This window comes from Onychomys torridus, chromosome 4 (assembly GCF_903995425.1).
Source record: "Onychomys torridus chromosome 4, mOncTor1.1, whole genome shotgun sequence".
NCBI classification, from domain to species: Eukaryota; Metazoa; Chordata; class Mammalia; order Rodentia; family Cricetidae; genus Onychomys; species Onychomys torridus.
Window position 1 is genome coordinate 77,690,636 of NC_050446.1, and position 22,145 is coordinate 77,712,780.

Consider the following 22,145-nt stretch of genomic DNA (forward strand, 5'->3'; position numbering starts at 1 on the left):
ACCTTTGACCAGATCTCGTCTAACTTTTAAAACTGCTCCAAGGTCACAGTCAGCAGTAGCATAGGCATGAGGCACAGTACTTTTTGATTCAGTTAACCTCTTGGCAATAACTCTTCGAATATTGCTGGCAGGAATTTCAGTGAATGTGCCCTGAAGAAAAAAAAAAAGGCAGTTTGTCCAATAAAACATAAGTAGAATGGAAGAAAAAAATGAAACAACTACCTATCTGAAATCCAGTCCTAGAGACCTAATAATTTATGATACAAAAGATTAATTTAAGGAAAGTACTTTAAAATTCTTTATATAAAGGGGGAATATAAGAAATCTAAGTATTTGGCTTGAGATTATACAACTAAAATAGCAATAAAACATAGCAAAATTTAAATTTGTTATGAATAAGACATCTTGTATTACCATGTTTAAGATAGCTAAAAATAAACCAGTCCATCATCACCATGTACATATGTGCATACACACAAGTACGTACAAACGTGTCGAGTATGAGAGGAACACGTCACTATATACATATGTACAATGCATATATGTGCACATATGCACAGGTATGTTGAATGTGAGAAGAACATGGAAAGAAATGTTTACCTGTCCATTCAGACAGTCTGTAGGCAATTTTTGTTACAAATGTTGACTACAGGCAAGTCTTATGAAAGTGGCATATTGCAGAAAAAGGCAGCACACTACATAATGGATAATCAGTCACAGAACATGCATTTTGTGATTTAAAAATAATGAGTATCTTATTTCTTAGGAATTCAAAATATAAAGTGTAAATGAGATAATAAAAGCTTCCTGTAATTTTAATATAAATTTTCTTGTAAAGGCGTGGGCGTCTAGTTATGTTTAATCCCTTCCTTGTCCTTTATTCTATTCTAGGATGGAATTATAGTCACCAAAGGATAATTAAAAAAACACAATAATTTATTTTTATTTTTACAAATGATATTTTAAGGACACTTTCTGTTAGCAAAGTGTTCGGATCACATAGAATACATGGTCTCTATATTCTGTGGGCGTCTTAAAGACTTACCTTCCTACCTTGATAACCTACAGCCACTTTAAGGAAGATCTGACACTATCAAATTTCTGCACGGACAGTACAGTGTCAATATGCATAAAAAATGTTGCCCATGAAACTTAGTCCTCAGTTCTTTCCAAGTATGATAATGAACAATCTTCTCTATCAGTGGAAGCAGTGTGCATTTACGTCCCTGATTTTAAAGGGACAGAGAAGAAAAATGGGGGTAAACAGAAGAAAAACAATCTTGACACTGCTTGTCTCTGAGGAGGAAAGTGGACTGGGTTGTACGGTAATTCTAAATAGCTCTTCATTCCCTCAACAAAAAACAAATACACCCATAAACAGGAGCTGCGAATTATTCTTACATCCAAGGAGAAATGCCATGGTTACAGCACACATGTACTGTACTGAGGGGTTACAACTCACGGTAAAATGGAACAGAATCACAGTTCTATTTGGAAGACAGTGCCATACAAACAATTCCGTTTGTGCCACGAAATCTATAAGAAAGCCATTTGGGGTACTCTCTATATTTACAACTTTAAGCTACAATTTAAATGGGTTGAAAAAAAGTACTTATAAGCACACAGTACCCGTTTTTATTTTCTTTCTAATGTATCTAAACAATACAATCTTACTGAGAAGACCTCACCGCTGCATTAGGTTGCCCAGGGATGGATACTGGCGGGAACACTGGCCGAGGGTAAGATGGCCCAGTTGTGGCTTGAGGAGGTACGGATGCTGAGAGAGTGGATGGAGGAGCTGCTGCGGCTGGTCTGGACTCGGTAATCTTGCCCATCTGTTTCAGCTCAACTAATTTGAGCGCATCTCTGGAAATGAGAGGAAATTGGATATCCATGAAATAAGAAGGAATATAGACAGTCTTAGAAAACAGTGCTGAAGTGTGAAAGGAAAATAAACACTAAAAACAAATACTGCAAAATCTAAGCAAGTCTTTCTCTAAACCAGGAGTTCTCAACCTGCGTGTTGTGATCCCTTTGGGGTTGCATATCATTTATTTACATTACAATTCATAACAGTAGCAAAATTACAGTTATGAAGTAGCAACAAAATCATTTTATGGTTGGGGGTCACCACAACATGAGGACTGTATTAAAAGGTCAAAGTGTTAAAAAAGTTGAGAAACACTGGCCTTAGATGGTCTTCTGATTCTTATTAGGTACCCAATGGTTAGTCACACATTTTCAAAACCCAATTAATAATTTGAATTTATAATAATTAGAACCCCTTGGGCATATCTGAGATAATTCATCCCCCTCCCCAAACTCTTGCTTAATTTAGCATCTTATGGCAACATAATAAGTAGAATTCTGTGACAGGTCTATCTATTTGACCCTAGAGTGTACATAACCCCTCAGTATTGGGTAAAGATAGTAATTTTTATTAAAAAGTAAACTTGTCTTTTATTGGGAAACAAGTGTCACTAGTTAGATGAGCAATGCAGTAATTAAAATATATTTTACTATATGTTTATGAGATAACTGTCACATGGCATTCAGAAAGTGCCAAGTTCATAATACCAATGGCTTTCATTAGAACACTTCCTAAATTATTATCACTTAGAATGAAAAAATAAGCTACTTACAGACCTGTCTTTTGGACTACTTTGTAAAACAAAGGTGCATTTGTTTACAAAAGGATATAATTAAGACTATAAGATATGTGAAGTCCTGAGTTCAGTTTGCTAGGTTATAGTTGGCAGTCAACTTGACAGAGCCTAGTCATATGAGAAGGGAGACTTAAATAAAGGACTGCCCAGGTTGGACTGGCCCATGGGCACGTCTGTGGGGGACTGTCTTGATTGTTAATTGATACAGGAGGGCCCAACCCACTGTGGGTGGCCCCAGTCTCTGTGCAGGCGTTTCTGTGCAAGTGTTCTTGGAATATTTTAGATGAGAGTTCCAACTGACAAAGCAATTGAAATGCTATGTCATTCTGGATTCCTAATACTGAAAGAGTGGGGGGAGAGGGGAAAGGTGAGCCCTCCAAGTGTCACGAGTGTCGCTGATATTATGTCACTCACATCAGCTGGGTGGGCGAGGTACTACTCCTCATTTAGACACATGTGGACTCAAAACAGTTAAACTCAGTATCTAACAGTTTGTCTCAAGCACCCACTCATTCTAGGTGCTGGGAGGAAATGTTGTTAGACAAGACTCTTCCCACCAAGCTTTAGGCTACAGAGGAGTTGTCCATCAGTCACATGAACAAACCAGAGCAATGGCAAAGCATTCTTAAGAAGGAATAAAGCAGAGAAGTGAGACAAGCAGTGAGTGAGAAGACTGGTGATTTTGAAACAGAGAGCTGGGGGAGGCCTGGGCAGATCGGACCTTTGCAGGATGGTGTAGGTGGGCAGGTTAAAGGGCTGGGAGAGGGGTGTCCAGGCAGAAAACATGTGGCTTCCAAGATGAGGTTTTGAAGAGATGGAAGACCAGAATAGAAATGTAATGACCAAGGTGAAGAGGTAGGCAGCTGAGTGCAGCCAGGGTTGAGAACCCTTGGGTACACCCAGACACAGGGAGGGCTACAAAGCCTGTGTGTGTCTTCTCCCTCTCTGAAAGCAGTGGACATGCTATGCAAATGAAATAAAGTGAAAGCAGAGCTGTCTCCTAAGAACAGACTAGCAAGGTATTAATCCACAGTGGGTAGAATGCTGGGGCTGAACAGGAACTGGGCTATGCCTAATCTAAAACTACTAGTAAGACCTTCTGACAAGGCCTCTAACTCACCAGACACAGTCACAGAGGGATAGCTGGTGACAATACTGCTTCCTACAACCCGGTGACAGAGTGGCAGAGGGAGTGAAGGGACAAGGGTCTGTGGACCTTTAAGGCTTTTAACCAGTTTACTTCTACTTGGAAATCAATTTTTACCCACAATATTTATAACCCAAACTCAAATTGTGTCAAGGTCAATGACAACTGACATAATTCCTGGAGACTGATGTCATGAGCCCAAAGGCCAGCTACATGAAAACGTAAGCAGTGATATAAAATAGAACCTACTAACCCAGAATGATGCCTCCATGAAAGGAATTTCCTTTTTCTAGAGCGCTTGTAAGTTACAGTCCAACATTATAGCCTGTATTATCCCCAAATAGCAGACACATTTTCTCACCCAGATTTTTAGCTTTGTCAGTCATCAGATGAAAACAAACCCAAGGAGCTGGTAAAAATCTAACAGGATAGTACCCAACTCATCAATCTAAAGAACGAGAGTGGGATGTTAACTTGACACTATTTTCCGTTGGCATGACTGATTTATCAAGGAAGACATGATTTGGTTTCACTCTGAAGTAATTAAGATTACTGGGTAAAACAGTACTTGGTGAGGAATAAAAGTGAATAGGAGCCATTAATCATAAAAAAATAAGTAGAAAATAATTCTGACCAGAGATTTGCAATAAACTTTTATTATTGATTTTATAATTATATAGCTCATGAAGTGTAAATGTTATTTGTTGTTTAGTAACAGCCAACAATTTAGTTGCTATAATGCAGAGATGATTTTAATGATTTCTGCCCATTAAAACAATTAATCAGATTCAACTGGAAGCATTGACTGGGCATTAAGAACACTAAAACAGGAGAAAACAAGTGAATTGCTTGGGACATTAGCTAAAATAGAAGCTTTCCCACCCCTCAGAAGGTAGTTAACTCTGGTGCATCATCAACTAATTTTAAAGACTGTTACTTCAAACTAGACAACTGCCAACACGCCAAGTTCTGATGCTGTGGTTGACATGAACAAAATCATTCAGTCCAATTCTGATTTAATAGTTAGACACACCAAAGATATTAAGGCAAAGACTCTAACGGTGCTCACGAGCCTCTGACTGTAGCCTGGCACTTGTCTTGAAAGAGTCTTATAGGCAGGCTGGCTGATGACTCCGTGTTTCTGCACAACACATACCTGGAGAACTACCTCTATTTCCACATGGAATTAAAAGCCAGCTCTGAGCCTGCGCTCTTCTCCACAGACACAATGGCTCAGAGGTGCTCCTTACTGGCCAGAGCTGCTGCCATACCACTTGCCCTGCATTCTCAGCTGAGGAGGAGCAGATAGGAGATGGCACTCATCATTTCCAGAGTGTGTTGTTAGGCATACTGGGGGAAGCTCAGGCCTAAGCCTGGAGCTTTACAACTGTTTCAGAAGAGGGCATTTCTTCTGAAATGAGACACTGGGGCAATGTCTCTCTCTCTAAACTCCACTGTAATGTCAAATAGCATACAAAAGCAAAACCCCTCCATAGTGCATGCACTAAGGATCACTTTTTCTCATGAAATCTGTAAAGGTTCATCCTTAGAAGACTGAAGTTGACTTCCTTCTGGTAGAAAAGGCATAAAGGCTGGGGAAAGAACTGGGAAATGGTGGGAGAAAGAAGGCAAAAGCATTGTAAGCACAGCTCTTAACACTGTTCCTTAGAGCATCAAGAAGCTAACTGTACCAACACAGTTTACACTAGTTCTTGAAATCCTGTGTATGCATTAAGCAGTAGCACTCACCCCTGGCGCCAGGAGAAAGGCTGTTCTTGTTCAAAGGCAGCCCAGTCTACGTAGGGAAAGCCTGACTCAGGAAAACAAGAGTAGAAAGTCCCAAGTCTTTGTGCCACGGCTGCCCGACCACGAAGCTGCTTTCCCAAAGGGCTGCCAAAGTCACCAAGTTCAGGAACCTTTCCTCAGACCTACATCCCCTGACTTGTGCATCATTTCTCAATATCCCACCACAGATATTTAGTCTTCTAAAAGATAATGCTGCTGCTGATCTGGATGACAAGCACTGCTTTATGATCTACTCAAAGTATCTCCTTCATCTTCATCACAGGCTCCTGGTCCCTGGAAGGCTTCTCAGTGCTGACAATAAGCTTAGACATCAGGTACTCTGCTAAGGCAAACACTACTTCAAAGCCCCTATTCAATCTACTTCTGGAGCCAGGATTTCCACTACCTAGACCAGGGTCCCAGATGCACACTCTAGATGGCTCCTGCATGACTTCCAACCACGTCAAGGGCAGTATTCATGATCTCCTGCTTGCATTACTTGATGAGCCTTACCTCAACTGATCCCATTGCCTCAGAGGCCCTTATCTGTTGTAATTTATACTGCATGAACTTGCCATACTGAGCCGTCTCAGGTTTAGCTATAATTATTTTGCATTTTTTCAAATCTTCAGTGGTTAATGAATTAAACAGACCCTTTATCCTATCCCTCAGATAACAGAGCAGGAAAATCTGTCTTATTATGAAAATTATTGTTTTTTTTCCATTTTTGCAGAGTTCTACTAAGGTACAGACTGGCAGGTGATTAACAAAATTAAGATATAAGCTAATGAACAAAAGACCAGCTTCCCGGGCCAGAACCACCACTTAATTTCTATTTCTATTTCTAAGTCTGTGAAAATTCTAGCCAACATCGCCATTTCCAGTCAGTATCAGCTAAGCTGAGAATAAACACGCTTCTAAAAACACTTCTAACTCAGTCTCTAATATTGGGGGACTGCCACCAACGAAGTGCACACAGGCTATGGTGATTTTCCATGTGCTTGCAGGCCCATTTCATTAGCCTTTGTCGTACCTTTACTAGGCTAAGTCCCATTAGAGAAAGGCACATCTGTATCAACAGACTCTTAATAGACAGTTTTAAACAAAGATAACACCAATTAAACACAATTGACTAGGAAGTCATCCACATAGGAAGAGGTCAGTTCTTACTAAGCTAATTCAACACGTTTCATAAGTGACCATGTTCTCCTCCACCCTCAGAACCCTAAGAGCTGCTTTACATTCAGAAAGAGGATATACCAATAAAGCTACTTTGTTGAAAAAAAAAAAAAAAAAAAAAAAACAAGGGAAATCTGATATGTCTATCAGATTTTAAAGTATACTATAAAACAGTTATAATTAAAATGGCATTAACTCACAGACCGATCAATGAAAGGAAATCCCCAAAGAGAAATAACTGCAGATGAAGACAGCTCTGGAAAAAGTAAACAGTCTGAGGAGCTAAGAATTAAACTGTCTTAAAAGTCTATTTCCATACCCAGGAAAGGGAAATGTGATTGGTGATTTTATATCGGTTGCAGTATGTTTCTCTGCTCTGAGCTCTAGTTATCACCAGTTCTAAGGATGTGGCTTAGTTACTAAATTAGACCTATTTCTTAACAATGGTAAATTATTCAGCAAACAATCTTTGCATAGACTATAATTCACACTAACAAAAGGAATTAAAATCACAAAAGAACAGTGCACCTTGTTTTAAATTTCAACACAGAATAAGCTCTTTAAAACCTTTTCAGAACAAGGCAAGCAAGGGACACACAAGCACACGTACTCTTTGGTGAAGATCCCTCGAGGGCCTGTGGCTGTGCCCTGGCTGGCATCCAGTGAAAATTTTTCCAGAATGTTGCGGGCAGCTGGACTTAAGCGGAATCTAAAAATAAAAACATGAAGATGAATGAAGCTAATTAACACTTATATTGATTCAAATAGATCCAAATGTCAACAGTTTTGCTAATTAGAAAAGTGAAATCTGAACCCTGAAGCTAAAGTGATTCTCAAGATGGTCAATCACAGTCACATAAATTCTATCAATCTCTTTCATTGTCAAGACACTTTTAGAAAGCAGAAAGGAGTTACCAATTCTAAACAGTCTTTAAATAAGAGTAAATGTTCACTAGGAGAAAGAGCATCCAATTTGACTGATTATGGCTCTGCATCACAGACACCAATAGGGAACCAACCCATGGTGCTCCTTCATCCACTTAGCACACACAGTACAACTATAAGCTAACTTCCTACTCTGAGCACTTTTCAGCATATAATGGAGTAGCTTTGAGAGCAAGTACACTGCTGTGCAGCCACTAAGGTCATCTATTGCTGGATTCTCTTCTCTTCCCAAATGCCAACTCTGCACCCACTCAACAGTGACTCTTCATCCTCTGGCCCCGGCAACCACTGTTCTGCTGTCTCTCCCAATGAAGTCTTTAGGAATGGAAATGGAAAAATGCAGTATTTGTGCTTTTGTGGCTGGTTTGTTTAATGACTTCAAGGCTCATCTGTGTACTAGTTAGTATGTATCATATTATCATTCCTTTCCAGGCTAAATGTTTGTCCATATATATAGCATTTGGGAAGTATGAGTTGTTTCTACTACTGTGAGGAATACATGAACACAGATTCAAGAACACTGAATCTCTGCTTTTGATTCTTCTGTGTACAGATCCCAGAGTATCAGACGTTGCTGGATGACAGAGAAATCCTACTTGTGATTTTTCTGAGGACTTGCCATGCCATTTTTTCATGGCAACCTTTTGACTTTACATCCTCACTCGCATATGTTCAAGGGCTCCAGTTTCTCCACATGCACTTGCTATACTCTGGGGCTTCTGAAAGCAGAGATCTCGATTGGTGTACAGTGGTGCCACACAATGGTAGAGTTCCTCACCAATGGAAGAAGTAGCTCTAAGCCCTTCTCCCACTTCTAATTAGACTGTTCTGCTATTACTGAATTGTACCTTTGATGCATGTCTTCAAGTTCTTAGTATAGACATGAACACTCCAGCAGAAAACTCCACTGATTTTTAGAGACAAAGAACTGAGGTACACAGAGTCTTATAGCTGGTAAGTGTAGACTCTCCTATCAAGACCTTTAAGCAAAGTAGCTACTGTAAATGTCTATGTACTCAGACAAAGGAAGTGAAACAAGCTGGGTCAGATGGTTTAAAAGGAGCAAATAGAGGGAGGCAACTGTCATGCTCCCTAGGATTTTGGAGAAATAGACCCAGGTGAAAGAGTCTCATGTTACCAAGTCTTTATTAGTTTTTTCAAGACACTGGAATTTAAGATTTTTCTTTTTTCTGTAAGACAAAACTGATTGATTGCAAAGCAATTTTGAAAAGCTACCATGTGGTCAATACTGTGTACTTCCATGGGTCAGGTGGTTTCTGACAGGTCATGGCAGATTCTTGGCTAGTGTCTAATCATGGCTAGTCTTAGCAAGACAGAGCACACACAGTGTTATCTCTGCAATGGAGAGAAGACCAGGAAGTACAACACAGGTGACATGGCTTTTACTGCCACATATCAGAGAGCTGAAAAGACAGGGAGGCTAGGCATAGAAATCAGAATACTCTGTGGTAAAAGGAACTAAGAAATCATTACTGATTACCCAGATCCGATCATTAGACACAGTACTCTTGGATCAAATTATCACAGTTCTCACAGTATGCTTTGTAAACAGTAATACTGGAGCTGGTGCATGAGCACGTGAGTTTAGATTCCCTAGTACCCACATCAAAGCCAGGTGTAGAGGTGTATATCTGTAACCCTGGCACTGGTGAGGCGGGGATTCACAAACACCTGTACTATCACAGAATGGTTGGGAAAAACTGATCCCTGTCAGAATCTCAAATATGGAACTGTTTGAACAGGAACACATGTTAAAATGACAATCCCATCTTGATTTTAGTAATTAGAATGCTGTGAATGGAAACACAAACATGAAGCTTGGTCTCATGCGTGTCATTCTGCAATGTTAGAACTTAATTCAGGTTCAATTAGGATACAGACGATTTTATTCTATACTAGGCAAGCAAGGCTTTTAGAGGGATCAAGCAAAACAGGTATTCACTAACGTTTATTGAATGAAGAAGGATGTAAAATAATCATTGTTACATTTCATTGTCCTAAGAGAAAAAGTGGAAGGCCAGCAAATCCCAATGAAAATGCTTTGAACAGGATACTGACTTCAAACCCCAAAACAACCGGAACTTTTTTTTACATGATAACAATCATGTTTTATTGGGCATACATGTTCAAATAAACACACTCACCGTGCTGTCCCTACTGTGTGTTCCTTCCTGGCAGGACTGGAAATCTGTGGTTGTGGAGAGGGCTGAGGAGGCACTGCTGGTTTTGAAACTGGAGGTGGAGCACCGATGTCTTTGGGAATTTCCACAAGTTTCCAATCTTCTCCTTCTTCAACCATCAAGCCAATGAGTGAACCCAGCTTTATATTTTTAGCTCCTTCTTCAACCTGCATTTTTTTTTTTTTTAAATAATGGTCGGAAATGGAAAAACCCAGGATCACACAAAGTCACTAATTCTACACTTGCAAGAAAGACCTGAACAAGATGGGGTTCCTCTTCCGACCGCCACCTTCTGCCCCTGCACCTGTTCACTCCCGCTCTTCTTCCAAGAACTAATGCTGCCTTCAGAAATGAGCGAGACCCAGAATAGCACCCTCTGCCGGCAGCCTTCAAAACCAGAGCTTCCTCCCCTCCTCTGATGTCTATTCATTCTCATCCTCGAGGCTGGGGTTACAGATGTCAATTATCTCCAGTAGTTTCTACAACGCTTTTGGGATTTCAAGAGCTCATAAGGGGTTAACTTAAACAAATTAGTCCTATCTACTAGGATATAATTTTAAGTAAAATTTTCTCAGTAATTTTAGTCTGTGGGGAGAAAATGTCCCATTATGCAGATAAAGATAGTTAACAATTGTGGTTAATTTAAGGATAGTTATGTCTTTTCCTATTATTTACATCTTTCCTGGAATATCGACTTAAAAACCCAGGAATTATCTCAGAGCTTTTCATAAGTGCATCAGTGATATAGTGGTGTCCTAATTAATGAGCTAATTTTCAGACAGTATCTGTCAACTAAAAATCTAAATAAGATAAAGATTTTTTTAAAGATAAAAATACTTTAAACATGTCAACAACAATTTATTTATTAAAAGATGACAATATTGAATGTTCTGGTTGTGGGAGACAATGCTATTCCTTTAAGATTTCCTCTTCTTCCCTCTCAACTACTAATGTTCATTACAGATTGGTTTCATGAATAGTATGACAGGCTGCAAGATGTTCACTGATGTAACAATTACCATCAAAAACATGCCTTGTGGAATGTGTGACATTACAAAGTAACACTAATTTTGATGTTTATTAGTAAGTACACTATCCTTAAATTTAAAATAAGTATCAATTTTCTGAGTTAGGAAGCTTTCCAAGCTTAGTAATTACCAGCAGAGAAGTAGGAACAAAGGTTTAACTAAGACTTTCATATATGTATAAGATTGGAGCAAAAAAAAAAACAAAACAAAACAAAACAAAACAAAACAAAAAAAAAACCCAAACAAACAAAAAGAAGGTATTTATAAGCTTTGGAAATTTTTTTTTTAAAACTTAGTTGCTTAGCTGTTTGTCATACACCAAAACATGTTACTTCTGTTGACTATTAATTTTCCTTTAGCACTTTTATTTTTATAGATTTATTTACACTAGTTTATGTGTTAGAGTGTTTTGCCTACATGTCTGTCTTCCTGGTGCCCATGGAAGTCAGTTTCAGATTTAGGATGTTGTTCAAGTCACCTTTTAGAAATCTACTTAGATTTTTCAAAGTGAAAGTTTTCCCCCAAAATGTTCTGCATTTGAATGTTGGCTTTTTTGTTTTGGGGAGTTTCTTTGGAAGGGGGGTTGGGTTTTTTGTTTATTTGTTCTGTTTCACTTACTACAAAGCATACAAATTATTCCACACTCACCCTGTGACAATGACAGCAACACTTTCACCACCAGTTAGTAACCAACTAAATCAAAATATCAAATAAAGCTTATAGTACTCACACTTCTTCCTCACTTAAAAAAGGACACAATGAAGCATATAAGGGGAAAGAACAGATACTGTGCCACCCTACAGCCTGACTAACACAAGAGCAGTTAAAGAGTGGTTATAACAGTTCTACTGAATGCCATGAAAACCTTGAAAGAACAGATACTGTGCCACCCTACAGCCTGACTAACACAAGAGCAGTTAAAGAGTGGTTATAACAGTTCTACTGAATGCCATGAAAACCTTGGAATGAATTCAAGACAGTGCCCATTCCCTTCACACATGCTAGCTTGGTGCAGACCTTTGCTTCTGCTGCATTCAGCAAACAGTCAGAGCTTGTTCAGACACAGTAACAGAAGCATAGACCTAGTCTGCAAAACTGCACTTAGAAACATATCAGGCCTTCGCCACCTTCCCCTCTCCTAGCTTGTTGCTCCAGCAAAACACCCAAGTCTGAGGACAATAAGCATCCAAGATGTCCTTACTGTCTTACTCAATCAAAACCCTCTACTGCTCTTATGTCAATGTGCTTTAATACTAAATGAAGTATTTTCACTCTCTGCTCTACTCACAGCTGATAAAAAGATCCTGAATCTTGAGTCTGTTCAGGTCAACTGTCTTCCCTCCCATGTGTATAGACAGCTTCCTGGTTTCAACACTGGCTTTGTTACAATAGCTAGTAATAACTGGGTATGTGAGCACAGTAATGATTATTTCACCATGCCTGTTTCTTGATCTGTCAAGTGAAGGTATCAGCAGTAGCTATGGCACAGATTTGATTGTTAGGAGGGAAAAACAAGTTCAGATATAAGGGATTTAGAACAGTGTCTGCCATTTCACATAAACAGTAAAAGTATAATTATAATTTCTGTGTTTACCTTCAAGTTATTAATTTTTAAAACAAATATACTCAACAAGGATCAATATTAAACTACAAAGTAAACTTGGTAAGGATTGGAAATCATGTCTAATAAGTCAGCACATACTCAGGACTGTAATAAGAGACAAACTGCCTCCTGATACTATTTAAATAGAGGATGAATTGCATCCCTCAGCCTAGGCTAGCTCCTACAGGATTTCTTTATTTATTATTATTTTTTAAACCAGAGATGCTCCTGTAAGCTGACACTTGTATAGTAAGTATGCTAAACCCAGCTTACTAGCAGAATCAAAGGGCAGGATGCTGAGATGAAGACACAGGACTAGAACAGGACTCCCAGCTGACAGGGGATCTCAGAGCCCACTTCATCAAAGACTAGTAAAGGCAGGTGTGGTGACACACCAGTGTGACCCAGCTTTCCAGAGGCGGGAGCAGGAGGATCTGGAGATCAAGAGATATCCAGCTACACAGGGCATCAGAGGGCAACCGGAGCTACTTAGACCCACTGTCACCTATAAAACAGGAATACAACAAAAGCTAATGGTAAATGCTATCTTTTTAATTTTGGCATTAGAAAATACCCAGCACATTAAGTAATTATTTAAATATTTAAATATCTTTTAAAATTGAACTGACTACTGAAGTTCAAACAGCAGCTAGTGCAGAGGAGTTGAGTCTCACAACCAATACACTGATTCAGGTCTCTACACAGTTTTAAATAGCCCGTACTCTTCAGTATTACCTCTTAGTTTACATGCACACTGAACTCTGGCTTAAAAGGAAGCAATATAAGAAGTGTGAAGGGGTAAGCATATCAATGACAGTTACAACATAGAAAATGACAGCTACAATGTAGAGGAGACACTAAGTCCAAGTAATAGTTGCCTGCCTTCCCAGGGCCAGGCAAGGTTCTACTGATGCATCCAACGCACCTGACAACCCAGGAAGTAAATCAGTATTTCAATAAACAGATCAGGAACCTGAGGCCCAAGGTTACAACTTGCTCAGGATGCCACAGCTAGGATTTAAATAAACTGACCATAGACAGCATGACTTAGATCAGCACCATGTCTGTTAATTAAATCACAACCTTCTGCTCAATGCTGCTGCCTGTCATTTCATGTTGGTGCCAGTATCTATACAGTGGACATAACTGACTTAATTTTTAACTCATGAAGGACACCCTCAAAATGCATCACCTACCGATTTCAATATGAAAAGATTAGAACTGAGAGCAGCCTCCATTTGGTAGATTAATTTTCTCTGAGCTTTGAGAGGGCACTTTCATAATTACAAATATCATGGTCTACAGAGATTAACTCAAGGTTACACAGGTTCAAATTCTAAGCATAAGCCTTCAAATTCTAATATGTATCTATGGAGGTAATTGTGGGCAATTTAATGAAAGCAAGGGGTAAAATAACAAAGCTGAAGTGAAAATTCAGTCTTAGAAAATGGCAATGCCACGGCTTTAGAGAAACAGCTGGCACTATAGGACAGAACAGTGCCAAGAGTAACTGTTCAGTTCTTTGTAATTTCCAGATATTCAAGTCTTTTCTTAAGTGCTTTACTATTTGTGGAACTTTCTTTGTGTTAAGACAGGGATCCACAGAGCCCACCTAGCATGGCATCTAACAAGCTCTGTAGGCAACTGTGACCTTGAATGTCTGATCCTCCTGTCTTTGTACCACGGCAACTGGTGGTGGAGTGCTCCCTCCAGCCCTCAAGGTATTTAATGTGTACACGCGCGCACACACACACACACACACACACACACACACACACACACACCCCTCAAATAAAGATCCACTGCTATGGAAAATTATCAGTGAATCAGTGAGACGGCTGAGTGGAGACACAACTAAGCTTGTGCTCTAAGTTCGATCCCCAGAACCCACATGGCGGATGGAGGAGACCCAACTTCCACAAGTTGTCATCTGACTGCCACATAAGCATCACAGCAAGTGCTCATGCATGTACACACACAAGTATACACACAGAACACATTATTTATTTAAAAAGTTAGAAAATTTAATTATATATTTGATTATATACATATATGTAACATTTGCCATAGGAAACTAAACATTGTGAAAGCAGGATCAGAGAACGTCTAATAAACCCTCTTAATATGTCATTCTAAGCCCAATCTGCTGAATACTAAATGAAGACTATGCTAACGAACTGATTCTTCCTGTATAATAATTAAAATAATTAATAATTAAAAACTGTACAACTTTCTTTGATTCAAAGGAAATTTAAAAGCCCTTGTACTAAATGAAATAAATTGGAACTAGACCACAAAATTATTCACACCAACAGTATTTATTCTTAATTAACATATTAGGGGCATTTAAGCATCTTCTTGTTCTAATTAAAATGTAATAAATACTTTACATTTCAATGGAATTTGGATACAAAAACTGTAACATTGCTTACAAAGATAAAATTGTGTGACAAATGAACACAATCCCAGTGACCAAGGAATTCTACTACCAAGAGTGAAGAAGTTACACTCTATAATCGTCTCAAAACTGAATTCCCACTACACTATTGCTTTAGTGGTAATAGTTGCAGGATGTATTTAATAGCACCCTTATCTTTAATAAGCTCAACTACTTAACCTCCTGACTCTGAAAATAAAAACCTGTTGCGCATCTTCCTAGCAAATCATTTTATTACGTTTCCTAACATGAGGATTATCCACAATGAAAAGCAAAGACAGAGCTCTTGCTTGGCCAGAAAAGGATGGGAGGAAATCAGACTAGAAACACCGCCTTAGTGGGTCTGCTCCCGTCTGCCTGGTAAAGCTGCATGCCGGCAGCAGTATATGCTTCCTCTTTCCATTACTCGGAAAGCATTGGGAAAATGCTAAATCACAGAGGCCTAAAATCTATATTCACTCTTTCCTTTGGGGGAAAACGGCTGTCACTAAAACAGCCATCAACTGTATCTATTTCTCATCTCTTTTCAGGCATTAGGACCAGAAGGATGGACACCACTGACCCACTGGAATGGCTAGCAATTTGAAATGCATTACTGAGCAGTTAGTGGAAAATGCTATTATTGCGGAAGACTTACACAGCCCAACAATCCAGAGCTGCAGCCAAGAACAAGCTGCCAAAGGCACATACAGGAAAATGTAGTTGAGTTTGAGGCATATGGTAAATCAAGCAATCTTTTTCTTTTGTAAAACACCATAAAATTACTAAGCCAACTACTTTTGGTATGGATTTTTCCAATTATAAAGACAGAAAAAAAATTTACCTTCAACTCACATTTCCTTCAAGTGCATTAACTGTTATGTTCATCAGTGTGTTTTAACCGGGCTGCTGATAACATACATGACAAGAAATGGATGTTGGAAATACTACAGTGTTAAGAATAAAACATCAAAGGCTAAAAAAACTAAACACCAACAAGATCATTTTATAGTGGAAACACAAATGACAGAAAGAAGGTCTATACCAAACTAGAGTACAAAATCCTGAAGTACTGTGTATGTGGACAGACAGACAACAGTGGGGTTATACCTAAGTTTCACCTAGAGACAAGCCGGGGTGTCAGATCCAAACACCCATCCACAAAGGACGGCTAACAGAGGGGCAGCTTGCTTGTGCAATTCAAGTGGTAGAGGGCAAAATCAACCAGCATGGCATGGGATTAACAGTTACCAAGTAAACAGTGGCAGCACTACTGGATTCTGTAGTGAACATTTGGGTACTTTCCTACTTAATCTCCTTCACTACTACAGGACTTAGATTGTCTCCACATTTTAAAAGAAAGACACCAACAAAATGAATTTGCTATTCATTATATGTCATGCAGAACTGGCAGCACCTTTCAATTACTATCACCTGGGCAGTGACGGTGGGTCTCAGCTGCTACCGCAGCACCACACTGTCTGCTCCAGGGACAGTATGTTGACAGGCTCTACAGTGAGCACATGGCACAGCCCAACGGCCATGTCTCACCTACACACAGCTTTGACCCTATTTGCTTTTGTATAAATGGTCTAAAATTCTAGCCGAAAACCATCAGACACACAACAAAATAAAAAACAAAAACAAAAAATGAAAACAAAAACCACACAAAACTAGGGGGAATTGGCAATTACTAGTAAGTGTTGGCACTAAAACATGCAAATGTGAATTAAACGACTCCCACAGGAGATAAGAGGACAAAGAGGAGGGACTTTTGAAAAGGGCTTACACAAAGAAAGACATCACGTCTTACCACGATTTTGGCTAGGATGCCATCGTCACTTGCATCTAGTGTGACCACAGCCTTGTCCGTCTCAATTTCACATAAGGAGTCTCCGGCACTCACCGCTTCACCTAAAAAACAAGACTAGGTTTGTTCTGCTGTTCTGCTTTTTGAAACAATTTTAAATTCATTTTATTTATCATTTATTATTTGATGTGTGTATGTAGGCATACAAGCCATGGCTCCTGTGTGGACCCATCTCCGGTCATCAGGCTTGGAGGCAAGTGCCTTAACCTGCCGAGTCATCTCACCAGGCCTGTTTTGTTCTTTTAAATATGAAAATTAATATGACTGTGTGCACAACATGAACTGATAACAAAGTATTCTGTGCTATGAAAACACAAGTAGCTCTCAGTGTGTTTGTACATGCATGAGGATGTCTTGTGTCTTCTAAACGCTCTACAATATCTGCTATAATAACAATGATTAAAGATAGACCAAATAGTAAACATGAATTCATACATATAGAGATAGTAAGAGAAGCATTTTTTTCTCTGGGGTAAATAAAGATTCCATGTCTCTCTATTTTTATTTTTGTTTTTTTGAAATGAAGTCTCATGTAATCCATCCTAAGCTTGAACAGATAAGGATAGCCTTGGATTCCTGACCCTTCTGCCTCTCTGGTGCCCTTCTTTTTTTAAAGCACAATTTAACTATTCAATTAAGAGAGAAGTGTCATCATTTATAACAGCTTTTGGTTAATCCTGTAGGGCAAATCCAGACACCCTGACAGCACTAGCCAGCACGAGTGAATAAAGCATGAAAGGCATAAACAGAAATAAAACACGTCAGTGAAGCCAACCAAGACCATTTCTATGCAACAGAAACGAAATGAAACTGAAAAGGAGGCCAGGAGCCACCACTGCGGACTGAGGTTTCTGGGCTGAGAAGCAGGGGAAGAGATGCTGTGGAGCGACAGAGTGACCGACCAGTCAAGGCTTGCTGACAGACTATGGCTTCTTCACGAGCTGAAGATTAGGAAATGGGAGGGCTGAAACATCTCTCAACACCATGAGCTGTGGAAAGCTACCCCTGAAGACAAAACATGAACAAACCCAGGGTGGGGAACAGGCAGGAGGGAAGACATGGGAACAACAAAAAATTGTCCACTCAAAAGCAAATCCCAAAACAAGTTTCTAAAACACATTAAGAAATCTAATGTTATGAAAACAAAATACACAACAAATAATTGGAACAGAAATTGAATTATAGAAAAACTACTGTAGCAAATATTTTCAAATAAATATTTTGAGATAAAATAACCATTGCAAACACAAGAAATTTTTTAAAAATTACAGAAATGAAACAAAATAGTGTCAAGAAAAAAAAATTAAAAACTGTGGAAAGAACTGGAGCCACTGGACTAAGGCGCCAATGAGACCAGCAGAAGCATGGTAATGAAGGAGGCTCTGGCGGGACTGAGAAGGCAGACAGAACTAGAGGAGGAGGAAGCAGGTGTCCGCTCAGGAGTTTTGGGGACAGTGGCTAGAGGGACTGCTGAGAGGCACCGTGACGAGACAGACCACTGCAGATGTATGTTCCCAACACTAGATGGGTGTCAGCGTGTGGAATCGGAACGACCGCACTGACTAGAACGGGCACATAAAGGGGTCTTGTGGTGTGGACGGAGGCTCCGAACAAGGGAATATGTATGCAGAAAAATTAAATGGGCTTCAATATTATACATGCTTTACTTTGATGAAAAATTCAGCAGGGAACAAAAGAGTATTAGACTGTATAAACATGAATCCACATTTGATAACCAGAGAGACTGCACACTATGAACAATAGAAAAAACATTTTAAAAAGCTATCAGAGGAAAAAACAGATTACCTCGATGGAATGACAGACTGAGAGCACACTTCAGCAGCTCCAAGAGTCAGAGGACAACGAAGTAACACTCACGTTGAAGAAAAAATCGTCTGGAATCTCAGACGCAGCCAAACCATAAATTAAGAATGAACTGTAAAGTATTTTTAGGTACAAAAAGTGTAGGAAAATTTACTAATAGCAATTACTTTAAAGAGCTCTTATAAAATGTAGTTCAAGAAAAGCAGACACCAACAGGACAGACGGACACAAGAAACAAGCTACTACTGGAGGCGCTAATACTCATTTCCATTTAAAATGTAGTGCTTGAGGACTTTAAAAAGATAACAGGAGGGCAAGGGAAGGTTTAGTGAGTGCTAACTGTGCTCCAACTTTGGCACAGAAGAAAACCAAACTTAATTAACTCTAGAGTCAAGTGGCAAAATTTAGATTAAAAAATACAAATAAAATCTCTAGCATTCAAAACCCAGGAAAAACAGAAAACAACAAAATGACTGTCTAGTAGAAAGTGGACATCTAAGAAATAAAGAGAACAAAAGCAGAAATGTCTACAAAATTACAGAAATTAGTCCAGTATATAATGAATTAAAACCATCTGTTATAAGCAGATTATCAAAATGAACACAAAACTAAAAATCTTTGCAAATGTGGCTTATAAGACACAGACCAAAACCAAAGCTGAATGAAAATACAGGGTCAGAAAAAGATGAGATATATAAACATACCTACTCACACATAGTCCCCAGCTGTATGCAGCAGAGATATAACTGGCCAACACAGAGGAGAATATGAAAGAAAAACCTAAAGCATTAATAAACATGCCATGAAAATTCAATGTACAGAAACTTAACTGTATACGAGAATGAACAACCAGGCGTTTTTACCTCAGTTACAGATGCTCAGGACTACCAATAGTAAGTATTTTAATGAAGTAAACTTAGCTGTTAGATGGTATTTGCTGAACACCTAAAAGGTCCCTTCCTCATCTAGCTCCAATGGGAAGCTTCTGGTCAACAAATATTTACTAAAAAACCTGTTTGTCCACTGAGGATGCTGTAGTGGGAAGTGAGCAGGTTTGTGTTTGAACTGCTGACCTCCAGAAGTTCCCTGTACACCTAGTGAAAAGTCAACTGGAGAAGGCAGCAGGGCAGGGTGTCAGAATGCTCTGGGAATGTCTGGGGGTGTCATCTAACTCAGTTTCTGGAAGGAAAGAGAAGCTTCCTAGAGAAAGAGGACAGCTCCTCAGCCTGAAGGAGTGAGCGGGTGGAAGGGGCAGTGAGCCAGGAAAAGGTACACACCCAGAGCCCTGGGGGAGAGCACGGCACCCCAGGCTCCCGGCAAACAGAACAAGGGCTGTGGAGACCAGACTGGAGGAAGACAGACCAGCCCAGAGAGACCTGTGTATGTCAGCTGTGTGCATCTTTTTTTTTTTTAAATCACAGATGCTTTAAAAGTCAGAGATGCTCTACTTCCCATGGTCCCCCCCCAGTGTTTCTGTTGGAGCAATGGGAGAAGTGCCTAGAGCAGGCAACTTTTCAGATACACAGACAATAAACTCTGGCCACAGAGAAAAATTAGATAATGTTGTACCAGTTTTCACTCTCATTTAAACTTCAACAACTTTTAAAGAACCAGGCACAAATTTACTTTGGCACCTAAGTTTCTGAGTCATCAGCTGACTCACTTCTGCTGTTCTTGAATTTCTTTGCTAACTTGAATCACAAACTGCCTCAGAGAATGCTTCACTACTGCTGATACTTTCTCCTAGTAACTAGTCACAAGCTTCTTCATGATAGAATTTATTGTGTGTTTTCTACCCCATCTCGCAAAATGCTTTAAGAAAAACACTGCAGTAGCTTCTGCAATCATTAGTTCCTCACAAGGAAAATACTAGATTGTCCTTTACATTTACTTGGTTATAACATCTGATTTGCAGCAAGTTTGTAACATCTGAAAAAGACAGTCTTTTTCTTTCTTTTTAAAGCTCCATCTCTCTCTATTAACACATCAGACTGTGTCAGCAATACGAGCACTCTGAGATTCCAGGGAGCATGTGATCAACAGAGCAGGACACAGAAAAACCAGTCAGTTGCTGACCCACAGAGAAGTTTAAAACAGAGTAATTACATGAGGAAGCACTGCCTGTGATGATCATGAGCCTGAAACTCTAGCAACAGTCACTGTGTGTGCATGCAGGACATTTGAGACTGAGTGATGAGTCCCAAAGATCCAAACCCAGCACTCCAGTACTGATCAGCACCGTGCTGCCTGCCACAGTAATAACAAGGAGCCTCTGCCATCCCAGACACAAATCATCTCCACCAAGTTACTTATCTCTTCAACTTTCAAGAAGATTTTGAATGTGTGGCTATTGGAGAAAAAAAAAAAATCACGGACCCAGAAATTTAATGTTAACACTTCACATATACCTTTAAATAACATTTTGCAACAGTTCCTGTTAAAAATAAAGTTGCAGATATATTTCTAGCTAATAAGCCATTAATACTCAAGAAGCAGTCTCCCTCCTTATTCCACAGTCTGTCATTTAAACGTATCATTCAGCAAACATTCACGAACAGGGCCCACACACAAGAATGGAAGACACTAAGAAAGCACTGGCTACAACAAAGGGTTCAGTTCCACCAGGCAGTTTATGTTCTAGTGGGTCATTCTTGGCTGAGGCTCACAGGTGGGTTCTCAGCACCCCGTGGCTGGCTGCAGAAGATGGCAGCTCCTCTGCTTCCTGGACATCTCCTCCAGGTCCATGTCAGTGTTGGAGGTGGAGCGGGCCCGGAACGAGAGTGCGGGCCCCAGGAGGGGCCAGAGCAGAGGCCTGCCCGGGAGCCGCTCCCCGGCACCGAAGCCAGCAGCATCATCCTGGTCCTTTGTCCAGATGGGCAGCTGACAGAACTGAGGATGAGGTCCACAGAGACGTCCCTCTCTCTTAAATATGTCTTAAACACAGTTAACAGTGATGTTTATTTTATTAACAAGCACAATCCCCTGGCTCCTACAAAACAATTTTGCTCTGTCAAAAATGAAGACTAGACACCTGTTTCAAAGATGTGTGCTGAGGACAGCCGGCTGTTCTCCATACAGCCAGTAAGTCAGATCTGTATGAAGATCAAAGAGAATGTGCTCTTTCGTGCTACAGTGAGTCACGGCAACCACCAGGCTGATGTAAGAAGCCAATTAAAAGCCCATTTTCTCCTATGTTCTAAAAGAAACGCAGAGAAAAGGCAAAAGTTTACAGACATCAGGTTGGCAAGAGCTGGGGCTAGGAAGTAAGTGGTAGCATCAGACAGCAGGTGTCTTTGGAGTGAGAGACGCTCTACAACTGGACTGTGGTGACTCTCACATCATCCATAGCTTTATGGAACTGTGTGCCAAAAATCGATGATTGTTATGGTAATGCAAACTATTTCCTCGATAAAACTGTCAAAATAGTGCTGTCCCGAACAAGGGTTATTGTGGAATTCCCTTTTCAAAGTTTCCACTTTAG

The 22,145-nt window shown here is 39.7% G+C and overlaps 1 protein-coding gene across 1 annotated transcript in view; it reads right to left on the reverse strand.

The window, feature by feature from the left end:
- Pdhx (pyruvate dehydrogenase complex component X) overlaps positions 1-22,145 on the reverse strand; it is a 57,149-nt gene that overhangs the window by 13,689 nt on the left and 21,315 nt on the right. Inside the window, exons 3-7 of the mRNA XM_036183936.1 lie at positions 16,784-16,884; positions 9,888-10,090; positions 7,388-7,486; positions 1,689-1,866; positions 3-150 (exon numbers count right to left, since the gene is read on the reverse strand). Of these exons, the coding sequence (XP_036039829.1) occupies positions 3-150; positions 1,689-1,866; positions 7,388-7,486; positions 9,888-10,090; positions 16,784-16,884 (729 nt within the window). The remainder of the gene's footprint in view (positions 1-2; positions 151-1,688; positions 1,867-7,387; positions 7,487-9,887; positions 10,091-16,783; positions 16,885-22,145) is intronic.